Here is a 21,229-nt window from a genome sequence, read left to right as displayed (position 1 = left end):
GAGATGAAATCCCACAAAAAATATTATCCCTCACACCACAAAAATATTATCCCTCACACCACAAAAATATTATCCCTCACACCACTATAGTATCCAACATATCATACTCGCTATCCAAAATGCCTTGTGTTCGCTAAGAATGTAAGAGAAGGAGATGAAATATCATAAAATATATATCCCTTACACCACACAAATATTATCCATTACACCCACTATATCATCCATTATATCATACTCACGATCCAAACGCCCTGTGTTAGCTTAAACTGTAACAGGAGGAGATATAATCTCACAAAAAAAGACTATTTCTTACACAAAATAAATATTATCTATCACACCACAATGCTATCCAACATATCATACTCACTGTCCAAATTGCCTTGTGTTCGCTGTGAATGTAAGAGAAGGAGATGAAATCTCACAAAATATATATCCCTTACACCACAAAAATGCTATCTATTACTCCCACTATACCGTCCAATATATCATACTCACTATCCAAACGCCCTGTGTTAGCTTAAACTGTAACAGGAGGAGATATAATCTCACAAAAAAAGACTATTCCTTACACAAAATAAATATTATCCATCACACCACAATGCTATCCAACATATCATACTCACTGTCCAAAATGCCTTGTGTTCGATGTGAATGTAAGAGAAGGAGATGAAATCTCACAAAATATATATCCCTTACACCACAAAAATACTATCTATTACTCCCACTATACCGTCCAATATATCATACTCACTATCCAAACGCCCTGTGTTAGCAAAAAACACATACAATGGTGTAGCACGTGTGTATGCGTGGTGCGTGTGTGTGTGTTAGCTTTCTTTTGTACCAAAATTTCATATGAACATTACACACAAAGACAGTAACCATTGACATAAACCGTTAAATTTCTCCGTGTAGGTGTATGTCACCGTTCTCAATTTTTTATGAAAGTCACTTTTGGGCTACTACGTTGTAAAACATGATCTTCATGAGACACCAAAACGAATTTCTTTCTTCACTGGTCTTGTTGATTCTGTCATCCTTTAAGTTTTACCACCGCTTTTTCTCTCTCAACCTCTCAGTCTCTCTCTGTAGTAGATGAAGATGGTGCTGAATATGAGGAAATCATATCCTCTTCAAGATTGCAAGCACAAACTTCTACTAACACATTTGGAAAGTATTGTGTGACATGGATCGATATTGTCGCTTGGTATCTGCTTTCACCTCGAAAATATGTCATCGTTTCATCTTGATTATAGACTTTAATTTGACTAAGTTTGACAAACTACTTGATCCCTTTACATTTCACAGTGTAGGTGTAAGCCATCGTTTTCAATTTTATATAAGTACGTTTCTGGGTCTCTCAAAGGTGACAATAACGAATTTCTTTGGGGCTGAATCAGGACTCACGTGGTTTTGTGACAGATGTAAAGGACAATGATGCAGCCTCACTCAGGTCGTCTTCTGAACCACTGACAGTACAGTGACGTCATTGAAGCTGGAAATGTTTGAGACTATAAATATAGACTTGGGGCTTCCACAGGTTGCAGCTATAAAAAGATACTAGGGTTTTTAAACAGGAACGTCACACAAGTTGAGGCTATAAATAGATAATGGGTTTTTCCAAAGGATTTCCTACCAGTGGTGACTATAAATAGATAGGTGAGTTTTGTTCTTAGGGGATGTGTTCCGTCACGTTCGCGCTTTAGACATATAAAGTCTAGCGTTCGTCAGTTTGGCTAACCAACGTTGACAAGTCAACATAAAAATGAGTAACAGAATTGCCAATTGTTGGAACTCCAAATGCACCTGGAGTATACCCGACGTATCCTAGACGAGCTGGTTATGGATGCCATAGCAGAAGAAGTCCGATTGGAAGAACACGACGAGAAGAAAAAAAGAAAGAAGAGAATAAGAAAAGACAGATCTTGCCTCACCTGATTCTGAGACCTAGTTGTGAGGTGAAACCGTCAGTGAGGATACCGTCGCTACCACCAGCACCACCACCGCAGCCACAAGGACAAGTACTACAACCCCCGAGATTTGCTATCCCCATATATAAATATGGGAGGAAGAATTGGAGAGGCAGAGGCAAGAGTGGGAGCCTCAGCGTCAGCAACATCATCCAGTGGTGTGGCAGAGAAGAAGGAGGGAACAAATGTTCACTATCCGTCAAACTGAGAAGTGGGATAGAGAAGCCACTCAAAGCCACTCTGCGCTTCCAACAACAAACATCAACTAGGAGCAAGACTGGAGCCGTCGTTGTGTCTGTGGTGCTCGATTAGGGAGGTCTGGCGAGGCGGAACATATAACTTGATATAACGCCTGGCGGGGCGGGACACATAACTTGATATAACGCCTGGCAGGGCGGGACATATAACTTTATATAACGCCTGGCGGAGCGGGACATATAACTTCATATAACGTCTGGCGGACATCACTGCTAAATTCTCATTGTCCCCAGAGTGGAAATACCCATTTTAACATTAAGGTCCCATTGTGTCTAGGGTGTCCCAATCCCTTGCCGATATGTTCAATTCCCCATTCACTCCATGTTAAATTTCCCCATGTTATATTCAATTGTCCCCAGAGTGGATATATTCCTTTTTAACATTAAGGTCCCATTGTTCCTAGGGTGTCCCACTACACTATTGTTGCCAGTGTCCGTGACGTTATCCTGTTCCATTCCTCTTCTCCGTAGACAGGCCCAACCTCTGTTCAACTTACCCTTTGTCCGTAGACAGGCCCAGGGTATTTTGTAATGGTATTTCCCATTGTTCGTAGACAGACCCAATTCATTGTTCCTATACATTCCTATGTTAAATTCCCCATGTTAAATTCCCATTGTCCCTAGGGTACAGCAACCCCCCTTCCAGTTTAACATATATGCCCCCTTGTACGTAGGGTGACCCATATTACTACTCACAATCGATCTCTTGTTTTATTAGATTTTTTTCTTAGGACGATACCATGCCAAGCTTGATCTGAAGGTCGGAAAGTTTCTAGCCTTGTAGAGATGCATCTGTCTGCCTTATCTAATGAGGTGAAGAGGTGGATGAAAATAGATTTCCGGCATCGTCGATATAGAATCATTGACAAATAGTTTGTATCCAGTCAAAGTTTGTTATTAAAAATATTACGCTTATGATCGCCTGTATCTGTATAAAGCCATACATTCTGTTTAAAACATGAATTTGATTTGTTTAGAGTTTGGTTAATAAATACGTTGAACGGTGGATACTTATTAATATCCCAGTATATACAACATCTAATTTAAAATTTGTTATATATCAGGTGATACAATAACACAGTCGAACAAAGACGCTGAGTGAAAGGTTAGTGACTTAGGTTTCTTTTATAAAATTTGTTTACATTATTTAGAACCATGACATCACTGAGGTGTTCCGACTGGAAATTAACCTGTCCTCATTTGGGTAACGGTAATTATTACGTTTTCATACTTATGGGTTAATTCTATGCAAATATGGACGGAATCCCAGAAATAGTCTTGTTCCAACAAAGAGCGTTACAAAACTGGCAGTACATACAATATTTTCGTTACATAAATTGGAATTCATAGTGCTTCGATGATTGTTACATGTATCTCTGCTACGTGTTGGGTTATATAAATCTGATTAGCTAAATCACAGCTGATGGGATTATGTTACATATCTAATTAAACATCATAGCCGTTAATAGAGTTATCGAGAGGAATCTCCGTTAGGCCAATTATATAAAAGTCATCAATATATCTGCAAAATATCAGCTTGTTTCGAGCAATAGAAAGTACGCCATTCGTTGCTGCTGATAAATATTTTTTAGACTCCTTGTATCTGATTACCAGAGTGGGACCGACCAGGATTTAGCTAAAGATCACCTACCTGTAACAAACTTAAAGTTAACCAAAGGAGAAAAATATGTATTGTATCCATACTGTATATGGTAGAGCAGATACCCTTAAAGTTACTTTAAAGAAAAAAGATAAGTTGACAAAGAACATATGATTTAAGTTTAAAAAAGCAAATAAAATGAAATAATCAGGAATTCGTAGAATGAATTTCTCAACCATGACACGGATAGCTTATCACACGATTTGTTTGAAAATATAGCATTGTCATGTAGTAATATTTACCATTTTGGTATGCATCTAGCTCGAATAAGAAAGAGCAAAATAAGCCTTAGATATAAAATAACAGTGCTACCCATATGATTGTATGACTGAAGATTGTAGAGTAAGAAATCCAAAGGGCGTTTTTCCATTTTCTGGTAACTTTGAATTGGTTTTATAAGATGAATTTGCTTTATCAAAAACAACGCAACAAGGATCAACAGAAGTACAGTTAATAGAACATATGCAATAAGGACCAAAAACGATGCTTTAAAAAAACTCCATATAACAAGTAACGTCAGTCTGTACAGAATTATATATTACCAAATTATCAGATTGAACCACATATAACCACTGCGTTTCTAGATACAATCACAACGAAAAGATTTAGTTACCTTTTTCTTGCTTCCCTCAGACTTCGTATTATTCCTGGACATTTCGTAGTTGGACTGCTGCAGGTAGGAACAATTTGGAAACCATTTATAATGTTCCTCCCACGCATCATCCCCTGGCGCCCATTTCTTTAAGCCGCCGTCGCATGCATAGCACCGGACAATGTCCCCTTGCCCTTGTAATGGAATGAGAGAAACGTAAGACGCTGAAAACCCAACTGGATTTAAACTATCAGTCTAACAGGATTCCAAAAGTTATGTGGTAGATATATGACCAGACTTTTATCTGGATTGGTGTAACTTAGTTGAACAGTATGGAAGAGTTCACAAGAAGCGAATCAAATGAAAGTAACCCCTGTGCTCTTATGCCATGGAACATGAAATTATTAACCTTGCAACATACTGGATATTAAGATTAGATCTGTGCCGTTCCAATATTGAACTAAGGTTTTCGGATAAGTAATGGAATAATACAAAAATGTATTCAACCATCTTTCTTCACTAAAGTTTAAAAAAATTCATTATTCTTTATCTTTTACATTCAACTGAAGTCTTCTATTTTATGTGCTGTCCATTTATTGTATTGTGGCTTAGGGCTTTCTATCTTTACCGGATGTGAGTTTTCTAAAGCCTTCCGTCGCAGATTAAGTGTCATTTATCACCCACGCAGAATTATCAAATTACCTACCTTGTTTTCTTTATAAGAAAAACTTGAATGCAGATAAACTGAATATACTTAATCATCTAAGGACAAAAAACGCTTTAAGTTTCCAGGATATAGTTGTATCTTATATGTCATATGAAACATACATGAAAAATATTATATTCGAAGGAAGTAACTTAATTGAATGTGCACAATTTGAGATTAGGCAAATCAAGAGACAAAAAGAAAAATAAGAACAATTAACATTCCAAAAACCTCAAACGTTTTCTGATTAGCAATTTTACGAATGATATAAATTAAAATCATATTCATTTTTATTTGAAACTGATTCCCCTTACGGAAATCAGACCTGTTTATTTTTTTATGGTTTATTTTCCTCATATGTATATGTCTAAAATTGCTTCCTCTTACCAAAATCATTTACTGCAACACTTTTCCGATAATAAATACCTGTGTAGTAAAACCCGGCAGCTGCTATTATATGGACATTCAACGAAGGGATGACAGGGAATCTTGCAAACGTTGAAAGTCTCACTCTATAGGATGAATATTCTGGAGATCTTGTATTTTTGTTATCCAATTGAGATGATTGCTTTCCTAAAAACAAAATTCATAATTTTTTTACTTTAATATTAGTTCGACTTGTTCTCGGAATACTCCAGCATAACAAAACACAAATACAAATCCCGAACACTTTTAATATCGCAAGTGCCTCAGATAACAAACATCGTTGTGTTTCTCAAACTACACTTATTTTGCTCTAAAAGCTGGCCAGAAGGCTGCAATCCGTGAAGACAATTATGTTTTGCAGTGTTATGCTTCATTTTCTGTAGGCTCACCAGCTGTTTCTTTAATTTAAGACAAATAACTTTCGAAACAATTTAATTGTATTGTATATCATTCCACCTGATATTACCCAGTAAAAATGCCCAAACGTTCTGCTCATTTTTCGAAACATGCAGCAAACATTTTGTATTTAGTGACTTTTTAATATCATATAAACAGTAATTATTAAGTGAAGGTTGTATATCAAGCCAGAAAAAGACAATACTATATTTTACAATGTCACATTTTAAGCAAAGTTTTGTAAAGGTGCCTTTAGAAGAAAATATATAACTGTAGAAGACAAAGTTGCTCAAAATAATATAAAAACATTTGTAATAAATACGGCAATTTGAACCGTTTTATTTGGAAATATATTTAGCAATTATATCTTTCTTGGTCAGGTATTTCTTCTATGTACTTGCTTCCACGTTCATATCAATTTATAAGAACCAAACAAATATGATACATTATTTTGTCTATTGCAATGGTTGCCCATTTTATTATCAACATTTAGTTTGGATTTATTGACTCTTTGAACGATTCATTTGAAATGATAGCTTACGTCATGTCTGCATTAAATGCGATACACCTGAAAGCATTATATTACAAGAACAATCTGAGCCTTGCGTGTTCATTTTTTAAAATTATATTCAAGCGAAGAATAGTTCAGTGACATCAGTTTTCACTTCTGGTCATACAAAAACCTACAAAGGTGAAGCAAGGAAAAGTAAATGAAAACAATTTACAAACAAAAATCATTCTGAATATCTTTTACCTTGCTTTATTCCACTCGCTCTAAAGTTTGAATCCTTCTCTTGTTTTCGTTGAAACTCACTCTCTACAATGTTCAATAGAAACAGTAATAAATAAATAAATAAATAAATGCGTGCTTGCATGTGTGCGTGCGTGCGTACGTAAGTACATACGTACATACATATATAAGCGTTGATGCATAAATATTTACTTTTACATACATCGTGACACACATGCACATATCACTCTTTTGTCTAATTCTGGTGACCGAATGGTATAAGGCTCTAAGGGTATAAGACTCTTAGGCACTCGCCATTACCGATCTCTGCCATCTGACCTCTGGTCAAGTGGGTTAATTTCTCTCGGGTTTGGTCCCGTGGGTCGGTGGTTCTTTCCGGGGCTTCCCAGGTTCTTCCTCCACCGGGTCTACTGGCCGCCATGTATAACCTATCATGTATAGAGCAATGGTGCTAAATCTACAAAACCGAAAATCGCTATATATAGTCGTACACTTACGCTCATAAATGGATCTTTAAATTTTAATAAAGGATGCACGTATCAAAAGGAAATACAGTTAAAAGTATTGCATAGGCTAACAGTTTACGATCAACAGCAGTATCTAACACTCCATTCGTATCTTAATTTTGTTCCGGAATAGTAGATAGAAGAGCGAAAAGATCATTGGATCTGCTGGCTTTGTGTCTTTCACCAGAAGTAATGTCTTTGTAGTTAATTATACCATTAAAAGACTAAAACAATTCAATCTTATATGACATATTACATTTTGCGCGATTTCTTGTGTTTGTAAGGTCTTCAGCAGCAACGAGTTTCTCAACGCTACCTTTCAGCTCCCTTCTTTTGGATATTTCTTTAGATTACATTTCATAAGCATTGACTTTAGCAATGATTGAGACTTTGCCAATTCTGATCCTTCCTGCGACACAAGAACATTGAGTTTCATCTGGTTTGGAATCAACTTTCATTTTATCATAGATTATTATTCAGACTAGGTTATCTGTATTTACATCTTCACCTTTGTACTCCATCGCATCTACAGGAAGTTTCAGAACCTTAATTTTCACATCTCTCTCAGAAAGTCTGACCTACCCTTATGCACCTGCAACACGCCAAAGACAAAGCGTTACACAGACTCCTCTATGACCCTGTCAATGGCTGGTTTGGGTTTCTCTATAAAAATATGTAGCAATTTCCTCAAAATATTAGAACTACTGAGACATTCCAGCACGATTGGTACAATATCAAAAGACTGCAATATGAGCGGGTTTTACTCAAATTCCATTGTTGCTTTCTCCGCAATATATGTTACAATGATAGTTTAGAGGCGCCCTAGTGTGCCCACTGACATGCAAAGAAAATGTGTACATGTGCTATATATTTTCGTGCTTAGAACCATGACTGAAACAGATATTGTGCTACAGAAGATATTTCTTTGTATAGTGGATAAACAAAAATGTCCACATCAGATATACGTTTGGCCTTTAGAGCGCGAGGAGCGAAAACACATATCGAGCAACAGCAAATGTGTCTACAGGATACACATACAATGTCAACATTTGCTCTAAATATTGGTGTATAGTGGTCGGACCGTGAAATTATATTGCCGAACAGACACGTTTTATTTGTGTTTAGGACCGTTCTTTCAAGTTTGATAATAAAGCCGGTGATAAAATAGGCTGCTTTGGCATCAAAGTTTTGTTTACAGAAACAATACAAGAAAGATAACCACTTTGAGGACTTATTGTAGCCACGCGATTGGTGTGAGTTTATTAAGAAAAACTACCGACATAATATAGGTACTATGTGTATGAGGTGTTTCTTGATCGATGGTTCCTGTCGATTGATGTCATGACACAATTCGCGACTGCTATAGTGGGAACATAATGCTCCTTATAGTGCTTCTCGTGTAGTAACTACTCCTAAGCTATGAGTCGGACTGTAGCGATGTGGAGGGAAGTCGCGATGATTCTACGAGATGTCTCAGGACGGGATATTTTGCAGTGCTAGCCGCGGAGCTCATACAGTGCAAGCGCGCCCATAGCGCCCATGGTAATTCCAAGAAGTACTGTACTGTACTGTAATTATGCTGAGTTTTGTTTTAGCCCATATTCTGATTTTGTCGATGATGCGACAGCTACTAAAATTGTTGCAACGGAAACTAACCACAGCTTAACACAGTGGTCTCAATGACAGTTACAAGTGTAAGAGTAAACATAGTTGTTGCGATTCCAATGTTCGTTACACCGGTAGCCATGCAGCCATACTGTAGTGTCAAAGCAATCACCATATACTGCGTACTTGAACCTTTTACGATACTGTTCAGTTTCTCACGTAAAGAAATTTCAGCCCACCAGATTTCTTTCAGGTCAATGATTCGTGAATCATGAAGTTTTGGGTGTAGCGACATTATAACTCCCCTATGATCAGCGTGATATGAAAGTTTAATTGATCTCGAGTGATGGAGTGTAGCTCCCATGTTAACACGCACCTCTTTCGTGTCTTACCATCGATAGGGCGATGATGTAAAACACTATATCAGTTTCCTTAATATCAAAAGAACGTTAAATAACTTGGCTTTCTTCGCTCTCATGCTCTTCAAGAACCACAGACAACATGTCATCTGACTGCACGTGAACCGGTTGTTAGTTTGTGTGACCAATTAATTTGATAGGGCACAACGCGTTTTCTCTTGGGGAGGCGAATGAAAAAGGGCCCCAATGAAAATACGTTCGGCGTTAATGTAAACTATGTTGAATAACACTTTTTTGTTGTAGCAATCGTCCCAAAATCGATTGAGGAGATGTACTTTCAGATGTTGTTCGGGCTAAAGCAAAAGCGATGTTATCCCAAGCTGACTGCTGGTTGTCTTATGGTGCTCTGGGTTGTTCTAGTAATAAATGTGTATGCGTATTGTTTTCTCGTTCCACCCCAATATTAATAGGTACGTGACAAACTCAGTATTGTCGAAGATACTCTCGTACCAGTGGCTTGTATGCTTTCTTGATGTCAACTTATTTTGGGAGCTGCGCCAAAACCCAGTCGTCGATACCAGACCAGGCAGGGGGCACCAAATGAATTGTGTTATATTGACTTAATATCTATGTCAGGCTTCTCGCCCCATGACATTTTATTAGGCTTCAAGACCTCACATTGCGAAAGCCAAAGATGGTTGAAGTGGCTGCGAATCCTGTCGGCTATGACTTTACGTTAAGACCATCACACCAAATCGTGTCTCTGGTGGCAAACAAAAACTCAAAACTAGCTGTAAGGATTTCGTGTTATGCTTGGCTTGGAACGGCAGTAGTGCTCTTGTGTGCCACTCAGACCACATTTACACGGATTGAAAGCGATGCCGGAATCCCATCCCTATGAAACTAATGAAGGTTAATGAAGTAAATACCGGATCCAAGAACGGTCCTAGTGTCGTTTTAGTTTCTCAGTTTAAAGCACTAACGTATTGAAAGGTTTATGTTGCATCCCAATGACGCAAGCCTGACACGTTTAATGCTGTAATCATACCAACTTATGCAATTCTGTCTGCTCTGGTGTTGCTAACAAAACAACACAGAAACAGCGGATTTGAGTCTCTGGAGCACACCGGGACGATGGCCCAGAAACAAGTGCCGCTAAAACGATAGGACCAAGTTTGCACCAGGTTTGTTTATGGTTTATTCTCGTGCGAAACCTAGTATTATTTTTAAAACTAATAAGTTATAGTACAGTCTGGCATTTTAACTCGTGAGTGGTTTGCAATTAAAATACATATTGATATCTCGTAGATACCCCTTTCATGTAATTTATTCCAATTTGTTCTTCAAAACATGGTAGTACGCGTGTCCCTTCAGGACTCACCACCCACCTGACTGCATTTCCAGCATAACTCAGACCGACACAATTAACTAGATAATTCAAGGGTAAAACTCGCCTTCGCTTATTTTGCCGTTGTATTAAACATTACTACTAGCGATTCAAGATTATGTTTGACAATCATTTACACCGCCGGATTCTGATATACGTTCCGTGGTTAATGCCTCACACGACTCCTCTTTGATTGCTAGTACAATAGTGCTAATGATAAAGTCAAGTACTGTGAGAACTGAGGTAATAAAGTTCCTTGTTCGCAGAAGAGTGTTCTTAACCTCTTGGATAGGATTGTGTCCTCGTGAAGAAGTATGTTCATGGTTTCCCTGAACCGGTTAAAATGGTGACGAAAGCTTCACTGTTAGCCCTGACAGCCTCTATCTGCAGCCTGCGTTTCTCTTCTAGGTTTTTAATGCGATCTTGTATCTCCTTGTTTATCGTTTCTCTTTCTTCTTTGAATATGCTAGTGTGGTTTTCATCCGGATCAGCCTGGTGTTTTCTAGAGCGATTTTGGTTATCAAGCTCTGCAAGTTTCCAAAGGTTATGTATATACTCTACATATCCTATAAAGAGTACTGTTGATATCCAGGCTCTCTCGCTTTGGAAAGCTTTCAGGTCTCCATGCAATTGCTTCCTTGAGTGCTGTGTCATCGGATCCCAAAAGTAGTTCGGTGCCTGCTTGCTTGCGTGTTTCGGTTAGGATCACATCTCGGCCTGTGGCGAGCTTACTTGGTACTGCATCGATGCCAAGGGCTCAAGCTGAATCAACCCCATGTCATTATCGCGTATAGCGAAATATTTCTGCTTTGCATATCCACGTTGGAATTTGTCCCATTTCACAGCAATTGTGCCATGCTGTGTTGGCATAAACTTGGTGGTGCGCTTTTAGGAAAAACTAAGACGTTTACGATGCGCATCAAATTCGGTTAGGCCTAATTCTACTTTCTCCGTGGATGCAAAATCTTGCTTCCAACCGGCTGACACCTCGCTGTCGCCTGTCCAATAATGGATCCATGTTTGTAATTGGTCTGTTTCATTTACTTTGGTGGCAAATGCTGTTTCATCATATTCTGGTAGAGACTCTTCACGATCCCAAAGTTTGACATTTCAATGTAAAATCGGCCTTCAACTATGTTTTTTAATTGTGCATGTAACGATGAAGTAAGCAATGGCCTCAATCAGCTCGAAGTGTTTGAGAACTCCAGCTTCATCAGTGCCGTAGAAGCCCAAGCTACTCCCTACGAAGTTGAAGAAACGATCAAACCAGGCAAAACTTACAGTTGGATTCAGGAAATAAAGGCCCAGAAACGCACCTGAGAAAACTCTGCGATATCCCCGGCCAGTCCGGCTGCACGCCACCAATAAATTGCGACAAGAAGTATGTCATTAAATTATGGAGCTTATTCATCCATTCTTTTGAGCCTACCTGGGTAGCAGGCGGCCATGTCGAGGCTTACAATCTCAGGGATGTTGTATCCGTCTGGATGGTACCATACCTGTCGCATGCCCACTGAACATCCTTGAGCATAATATGGATAGCGGATTCCAGCCCTTTCAGTGGTCCACACTGTGTCGGAGGCTTCCCAAAGACTAATTCAAGCTCTTCAGTGGCTTCGTCGTTAAGTTCTTACTGTAAATCCCGATAATCTTCTGTCGAAGTTTGAAGCATCGACTCAATGGCCCATCTGCTAGCAGGAACCGATCCAAGACATGAAAAGCCAATAACCCGCACAGCGTTTTGTTCCCATTACGTGGCTTCCTAAATATTCTTCCAAGCATTTTTTCGTAGAATTATATCCTACGAACCCTAAGAAGCGCAAAGTCTGTGGCCGGGTTTGCACGTTATGGACAGTTACCGCGATTATTTCACCACCCTTAAAGAAGTCATTTCCGACTAACGTAGATAATTACCCCAATGATGCCACAAAACTGTTGCACTCATTAGACTTTTCTAAGTTGGCTACGTCGCCAACGGCTGCTTCTTTGTCGTGGACTCTTTTTTCCCCACTCATCAACCTATATCAAACCGTACCCTCTTTTGACGTTTTTAAAATATTCCACAACACGCTCTGACTTCCTCTGAATATACGCAAGGTGCAATTGATTTTCGGACAGGTCGGGGCCGATGGCGCAAAGACTGTTGGTTTCCTTCCTTTCCTTGCCGTCTTTGCCGCTCGCTTTGTCTTCTCGAGTTTCGCCTGTTCTGCATGGTTCTTTCTCAGGCGACCAATCACTCCCAGGAGCTTCTCTAATGCCTCTTTGGATTAAAGGGCCTTATTAAGTTCAATACTCTTCACGAGTTGTATCCGCCTTCAATGCATGCGATATCACGTTCAGCTGATGTGCAAGTAGCGTGTGCTGCACAATAGGACGGGTATATACCAGACAACATTTTTCTCTAAAACAAAACATACTCATTGGTACTTGCCCCTTACCTTGCTGCAGCAGCATGCCCGACATAGCCGTATTGGTGTGTGTGTGTGTCCCCTTTCCGCATAAATGGTAGGCGACTGGAAAGTCGTTCCCTTTCCACCGCTTCTGCTCGTGCATCCTGGAATAATCCATCAAGCGTGGAACTCGATTAAATTCTTCCCAGCAGAACCCATCTGCGCGTATTAATGTACTTCATCGCGTCCGTAATTATTTGGCCTGGCATGACCAAACACCCTGCTTCAAGATTCTTCAATGATAGTAAATAAAAGCAGCACACTCTGTTTTTACTTTTTTCTTTAAATTTGAGTGCTTTTAGCATTTCGTACATTGATAAAGTTCATAAACAACGATAACTCTCTCTGAAAAAATTGTCCTGTTAATGAGACATAATTGTTATTTTCCCATACCCTATACTACACAAGACTAAGAAGTAAAACCTTTTTTAATAGCAAATGCTGTCAACTAACTAGGAACAGAAGGAACCAGTCCCACATTTTCGACACTGGAAAATATGAGAAAAAGTATTTAGGCAAATCAAGATTAATGTTCCAGCTGAATCATATGACCATGTGTCCACTATGGATTTCAGTTTCAGTAATTGACAATATAATTCAAAGTCAGCTGCTCGTATTATGATCCAATGAATATGGGTTACTTTGTACCATATAAACATGTAACTGAGTGGAGTCTTCTGATTGGTTTTTTGCATATACAGATACTGATAGTTATTTTATATGTATTCTAGTACCGTTATTCAAGGCTTGAATAGTCTATTAATATACTTTTAAAAATGAAATTGTCATTATTTGATTCACGGATCATACAGTTTGCACGACTAGTTTTCGAAACATACTTTATGAACGTTAAAAAAGTGGTAGATCCTTAATTGTTCAGAGTCTTGATTGGAAGGTCCCGAATGTCATGTAGAAATTGTTTTGATATTCTAGAATCTTTCGACCCATACATGGATGCAAATGCGTGTAATCGGAACTAATTGTGCATGTTGCAGTAGCTAATTATATTTGTAATAATTCATTGAATAGCAACATGCTGCCAATCAGATTTTAGATCCTAAATACTGTAACATTCCAATTATGTACGTAAGACTGCATATGTACTAGGGGGTGGGTGGCGTAGATGTGTTATTGTCTTTATTAAATACATTAAATAAAGAGTATTGCGATAATTTCATAGTATGAAATCACTACATTTTAAAAAGAGCGAAGAAAATTGGTTTTCTAATTCAGTACATAACAAATGATGTCTCGATTTTCAGAAGAACTGCTACTGATTTATTTTTTTTTTACTAAGGATGCAATATAAAATTGTCAAACAAATGCGGCCCTTTCAATTATTGTTATTGCATGTTCAAAAATACTGTCAGCAGAAATGATTAAGGACCTATACGTGTCATGATGTGTGGCTATGCATGAGTTTCCGGTCTGAAAAATCCCACGGCCTTCTATAGTAATCGTCATGTTTTTCAAATGGTTACTATCCGACAAACATTAAACGAATTATCACAATTTTCTTCACACTGCGTACCAACATGATCGTTTCAACATACGAATGTTCTAGAGTATTAAATAAAGCTTTCGAAAATATACACCGTAAAATTATGAACAGTGAAATACCCATACACATCCATTATTTGTAGCTTTTTACCTTCTTCGTCGAAAGTCCAAGTCTTGTCGCTATTAAAACATGTTCATGTCTGTGGCTGTAATGTCCTCAGAATCAACTAATGAAATTACCAAACAAATTAATAATTGAGCTAATTGAATAAAAGAAGATATATCATTTCCAGAGCCTTCTGACACGACGAAATTCAACTACCATATAAATACTTAGAAGTTTTGGAAGCACGGACTAATGTATTGCCGAATAATGATGCTTACCCTATAGCTGATGAGACTCTTTTCGTTTGCCACAAGAGGCAAATGTCGACAATAAGGCGAGAACCGGTTATGCTTCAATAAAGGATCGTCATCTTTACACCAGTGTGCGACAGCAACGCCACATTCATAACAGCATACGGCCTCTCCGTACCCTGGAGAAATAAAACTTGATAACTCAACCCAATAATATTGAATACCTAATAATTTGCTATGACTTATCAATTTATACAAATGTATATATGTATGGAACAGTGTTTAACGTCACCTTAGTACAAAAGTGGCTATGTAGTGCCAACAAAAGGATCAGTTTGAAATGCGTTTATACAACTCGAACACTTGGGTAGTTAAATTCTTCGAAAGACATGTAAAATTAATTACAACATAACAAAACAAAAAGACCTAAAATGATAAAATTCTGTCAGATGCGTATAAATAAAGGATAAGTATAGCTAGTGTAAAATCCTTGTGACAGTATTAAAATTTGTTTTATAAACCGTATTCTCTTAAAAGTCCAAGCTTTTATCGGATGGTACGTCTGCATACACTTTCTTGAAAGACGTTCATGTCAAAATACTTCTGTCTCAGAGTGGAAATCGACACCCTCGAGAAAAATATATACAACCAATATTTTTAGTACAAACATGGATACAATTAATTTAAGGTTACTGTGAAGTGAGTTTGAAATCTCTATGAAGTGTTGCACATATATTTCTTAACAGGATACAACGTGTAGAGAATTATGGATATAACAAAGAGATTCTGGGCGTCCTAGACATTTAGATTATGGATGTTTTCTACCTCTTTCTCATTATCGTGATGAACACGAAAAGAAAGAAAAATATTCTTCAGAAACATGATATTTTTCAGATGTACTACTTTGATTCATGCCACCCTTCCTTGCTATGTACGTGAGAAACGGCATTCAAACTTCGTGTCGAATTGCTGTTAATGTACTTTGAAAATGCGTGGAGGAAAAAGTAAAATTTTCAAGTGAAAATTGAAACTCCTAACAAGAGAGAACGACCTTTGCCTGTTCTTAGGTAGCCTACTTTTGTCCATCTCTCCAGCCATGGCTCGTGCACCAATGACAGCGACTGGTAGCTATTATCATATTAATATTACGATGTGATCAATTAGCAGTCGTAGCTCCTCGGTAAGTTTCATGAGCCTTAAAATGACATAGTGTGTTTCGGCCAAAATGATGCCCTGGTCACATTTATTGCTGGTATTAATTATATAAATCTAAAATAATTTCCGTGATGGTTTCATGTACTTACCTCGACAAAAGAATCCCAGTTTGGCAAACAATTCATGATTCGTATGGAAATGACAGTAACGAAATGTCGCGAGTCTGGTTGAATACTGCGAAAACAATGGATACTTCGAATTTTGCACAGTTGCACTTTTGGGAAAAAGTGGATATTTATATACTGCACGAAACATCGGCATAAATGCATCCTTAACTGTTTCATGTTGATCCATTTTTCCATTTGTTTTCAAGGAATGCGACTTAGAATAGTTTTCCTTTTCTTTACAATCTGGTACATTATGGTCACAACATTCATTGGCAAATTCTCCAGCTTGTTGCCCGAGCGTGGCACTGGCCAAATCTGATTCTGTTAAATATCCTTCTTCATTAGCTTTCTTTAATAATTCGGAGATATCTTCATTTCGGCTCCTCCGCAAAGTACGTGTGGGAAAGTCCCAATCCAAAAAATCAAAACTTTTGGGGAAAAATTTCAATTCTGATAAAATTATACACTTAATTATTCGACGAACGTATGAATCTACCAGCAGAAAAGTATGTTTGCCTTTCTTGTAAACAACATTTAAATCCGCAGAGTCCAGATTGGAAAAATCGGCCGAGACTGTCTCTTTAATTTTATAAAAAAGACGAGTAACAGAGCTGAAAGCGATATTAGTGAAGACTGTGATAGTTCCTAACGCTTTTTCAGTTATGATAGTACACTGATCGTGTAAAGTATCGAAAATCGATGCAAGAGCTACCCGTCTATCTTCCGGCAGAAGATTAAACAAGTTAATAAACAAGACAAACACACAACCAACGTCTGGAAATGGCATTATGAATTCCTTTAGCTCATTGAAAAACAAAACAGAAACTGGTTGGTTCCAGACATTAAAAGTCTCACTAGATACAGGATACGTGTACTCAAAATACAGCAAATGCCTTTAACAAAACACTTCCTGATGAATCATTCTTCTCCGTCTTGAATCACACTTTTATTTGTATGGTACCAGTTCAAGCGATCATTACGTCATGAACCATCTGAAAGAAAAACTAAACCATGTTTAGAATAGCTGAGTAAAAAGTCTTGATTTTCGCATCTTACTGCTGACTTTCAACTAAACAAAGTTTTGAAAATATCCATGAATATCCAAAATATGACTGAACTAAAAGGTTGCAATACCATCAGAAAGTTAAAGGAAAATTGTCCGACAATCTGAAAAGAGATTCCATATGCAAAGGAATGAGGAAAAGAAAAAGGTTTGTATTGACATACTTCATACAATGCAATGAGACAGTTCTATATGACTCTGTAGTCACCTCAATTTGATGTTTACTACATTGTTTACTTGACATGGAGATCCGACCAAAATTTAGCTGTTCAGTTCACTCACAATTTTGTTCTGTTATATTACTGTAGTCTTCTGGTTCCATTTCGTGTTTCAAATATCTGTTGAAAAGCTTTTGTTTAAAGTTTGTTTAGCGCATGCCAATATGGCGGTTGTATGAGGAAGAAGCAACGATTATTGGTGCCAAAGGTAAATTCTAACCAATGTCTCTATGTGGTAAACGGTGTGACCTCTAGGATGGAAATAAGTGGGAAAGCTGGTATAATTATTGTGCTTAGTATTTGTCACAAATATTAGATAATCTTTAAAGGATAAACGACTCAGGGCGATAATACAGCTTATACACAAAAATATGAAAACTACAACTATAATTGTTTCTTGGTCAAAATATTACAATGATTGTAACGAACTCTGCTCATGGCAGAATTTTTAATTTATATAAACCATTGAACTAGATATTTTATCTAGGCAGTACGTAATCCGGATCCATCAAGTTTGCTTGTAAGAAACATAGTCCTTCGATCTGCTTCAACTATTGCCGCGGTCATGGTTGGCTCGTATACAACCCATGTGGAAGCCGCCACGAGTGGGTCGGTTGATGCCGAGTTAAATTCAAAACGGACGGATCAAATATAGTGAACTAGAGGGCTCAGACAGATTGGGGAAATAGTCTAAAATTAATCTAAGCAGCAATATTCATCATCTGTATAGGAAAATTTCGCTGAGGTTTCAGTGCGTTGAGAATTCTGGAAGAACGCAAACGCGTGGGTCTCACTCAGGTCACAATATGCTAGGAAAGGGAAACTGTGTCGTTAAGCGAATTCTAAAGGAAGGCTACTCTGAGATTCGCGGTGGCTTATCTCTTAAAGGGGAATAGAAGGAGGAAGGAGAAGTCAAGAGTGGAAGCTAAGAGCAAGGAAGGAAAGGAGGAAGTAGGAAGAAGTAGAAAGAATGTAGGAAGGAAGGAGGAAGGAGTAGAGGAAGTAGAGAAAAAGAGAAAGAAGGAAAAAAGGAGAAGAAAATTGAAGCAGATGAGTAAAAGGGACAACACAAAACATAATGACTCTCTCACGTGTAGAAAGCAAAATTCCAAATAATGAATTAACTTGTTAACTGGCAATAAGACTAACCAGTTTAATTACTATGTACATTGTATTGAGCAGAAAGTGGGGTCTTTATCTTAAATATTTTATTAATTTGATTCGTTACAGTATATGTTCAATCTTGAGTTCAATATGAATTTAAGGGGTCAGCTTCGCTGACCGGTGGCTAGAAATGTGTTAATGCACATTGTCTGTAGTATAATTTATAATAACAATGCGGGATTGTGACACTGATGCTTGCCTTACTGCATATTTGTTTCCAATTATTCGTCCACTCTACTGTTTTGTTATAAAACTCTTCCCGTAGACAATAATAGCTAACAACGACAGAAATCTATTTTTTAAAAAACGCAGAAATGAGGGTTTTAGTACCTGGATGGTCTAATTAACGGTGTTGATATGCCAGTTCTGCGTTGTTTCCCCCTTTCCGACCCTGATACACGTTACAGCCTCTAACATCCGTGACTTGGCTAGCTAACTGTATACTATGTGGATGGTTAGCATTATTAATACACAAAAGTGACCAGTCATGACGCATATCAACCCAAAAGGGCGACAAAAGGCAAAACCGGGCCAGATTATCCCTACTCATACTACGTACAACCCTTGGTTGATTAGATGGTGGATAAAAGCTTGGATGACTAGATAGGGGATAATGGCTAATGACGTATATCAGAGCCCAAAAGGGCGACAAAAGGCAAAACCGGGCCATATCATCCCTACTCATACAGCCTTGGATGATTAGCGCTCATACTCGTTATTGAGGCTGTGTACGGTAGTGGCGGCAGTAGCTACTGGATCGATCAATACTTCCCAGGCTTAGCTGTGTGACTACATCATCCATAGCTGATGCAGGTGTTATCAAAATGGTCTATCACGTAGGGCCTTAAATTCAGAGAGAGATAATAAATTTTGCTTTAATCTGCACCGGTGGTAAAACAGATTTGCTAATATCGAAAAATAACTAATATTTCTTCTGAACGTATCGAAAATATCCAGTCGGCCTACAATTACTATTTATGCTTACCATTACACGAGTAGTAAATAGTAATGGCGTATTTTTCAATAATATCTTACTTGGTTCGGAGCCCATCACGTCTTTACCAAATGATTTCTTAACGCTAAATACGTGGTTTTCATTTATTCTCTCAATACAGGCCATAGCAGTGACTACTAACGTGCTGTACAGTCCGACACAAGAACTCTGGTTCGAATCGAAGTTTTAGGCAAAATTTTCTTATTAAGTAAGGAGACTACCGAATCTAGCTGGTGAAAGTGAAAGTCAAATTTGATTATTGTAAGGACGATTACAGTAATGGATACGTGGCTCTAATAATCTTTAAATCGTATATGAAACTAATTTGGACAGCACAAATTAGTTGACTGTAACACTTCACATACATATAATTTGTCGCGTGCCAAAATCATAGAACTAATTCAAAACACAGCTTGGAATGAGAAATCTATTTTATATTAAAGAACACGACTGTGCTAAGTAATGGAAAAAATCAGAAAGACTCTAACTTATTTTGAAGAAGTTTATTACTTTATATAGGAATGGTATTAAACTACCAAACAAATGTGTTATAAAGTCGGTAGATAAAGAAACTGCGATTGCTATTTCGCTTGAGTGCATCATATCGATTTATCAAAGAAGCGAAAAAGATGCATGCGTTTTCAGAGACATGCTCAGATTACATTGATAAATTGATTAACTTGGGAGTGTCCTTATCAACGGAACTAAATAAGCTAGGTCAATCGTATGATGAAAAGAAAATGAAAAATTTATATAATATGGTGCAAGGAAATGAGAGCCTCTGCCTAAATCGCCCACTAAATCTGAAGCGTTTGAAACGTTTGCTGATTTTAGCGAATGTTGTAGCTGTAAGGGCGAAGACATCCAAGAGTAGATTATTAATTAAAGTCATCCATAAGTTATGCATAGTATACAGCAAGCTTACCAAGTGTATGAATCCTACTGTTACGATATTTTCAAAAGCATTATTCAAAGACATATTCTGAAAAACACACATGTATCTATCTATCGACCTATCTATCTATATATCAACCTACCTACCTAACTACCAATCCATCAATCAATCTCTGTCTGTGTGTGTGTGTGTGCATATATATATATATATATATATATATATATATATATATATATATATATATATATATATATATATATATATATATATTCTTCAGAATATATCTCTGAAAAATACTTTGAACATATCATGATATATAAAATAGAGAATAGAGAAAATATTATCTCATTACATATTATATCAAGGTTGGAGTTTCAAAATCATGTTTTCAAGATTTTTAATCTAATTTTTCTAATGACAATTTGTGTTTTGGGGAGTTTTGATAATTTTGGAGATATTTTGTATTTTCGATTATTTTAATTATTATTTTCAACAATTTTTTTAATATTGGAGATTTTAAAAGAGTAATATTTTTCGTAGTTTTATTTTTTAAATTATTTTCATTTTAGAGTTTTTGAAACTAAAGGTAGTATTTTATTAAAAATAAATATGATTACTAAATTATAAGATTATTTGGTTAGTTAATTGTTT

General features: G+C 37.3%; 1 protein-coding gene across 1 annotated transcript in view; it reads right to left on the bottom strand.

The window, feature by feature from the left end:
• LOC149773716 (uncharacterized) overlaps window positions 1–21,229 on the bottom strand; it is a 113,245-nt gene that overhangs the window by 35,810 nt on the left and 56,206 nt on the right. The window contains exons 10-14 of the mRNA XM_089946256.1: window positions 16,227–17,098; window positions 14,950–15,101; window positions 6,762–6,822; window positions 5,612–5,758; window positions 4,501–4,673 (exon numbers count right to left, since the gene is read on the bottom strand). Coding sequence (XP_089802382.1) covers window positions 4,501–4,673; window positions 5,612–5,758; window positions 6,762–6,822; window positions 14,950–15,101; window positions 16,227–17,098 — 1,405 coding nt within the window. The remainder of the gene's footprint in view (window positions 1–4,500; window positions 4,674–5,611; window positions 5,759–6,761; window positions 6,823–14,949; window positions 15,102–16,226; window positions 17,099–21,229) is intronic.

Source organism: Sinohyriopsis cumingii, unplaced genomic scaffold, assembly GCF_028554795.1.
Source record: "Sinohyriopsis cumingii isolate HCF-2022 unplaced genomic scaffold, ASM2855479v2 utg000622l, whole genome shotgun sequence".
Lineage (NCBI taxonomy): Eukaryota > Metazoa > Mollusca > Bivalvia > Unionida > Unionidae > Sinohyriopsis > Sinohyriopsis cumingii.
This window is presented reverse-complemented; position numbering and strand designations above follow the sequence as displayed.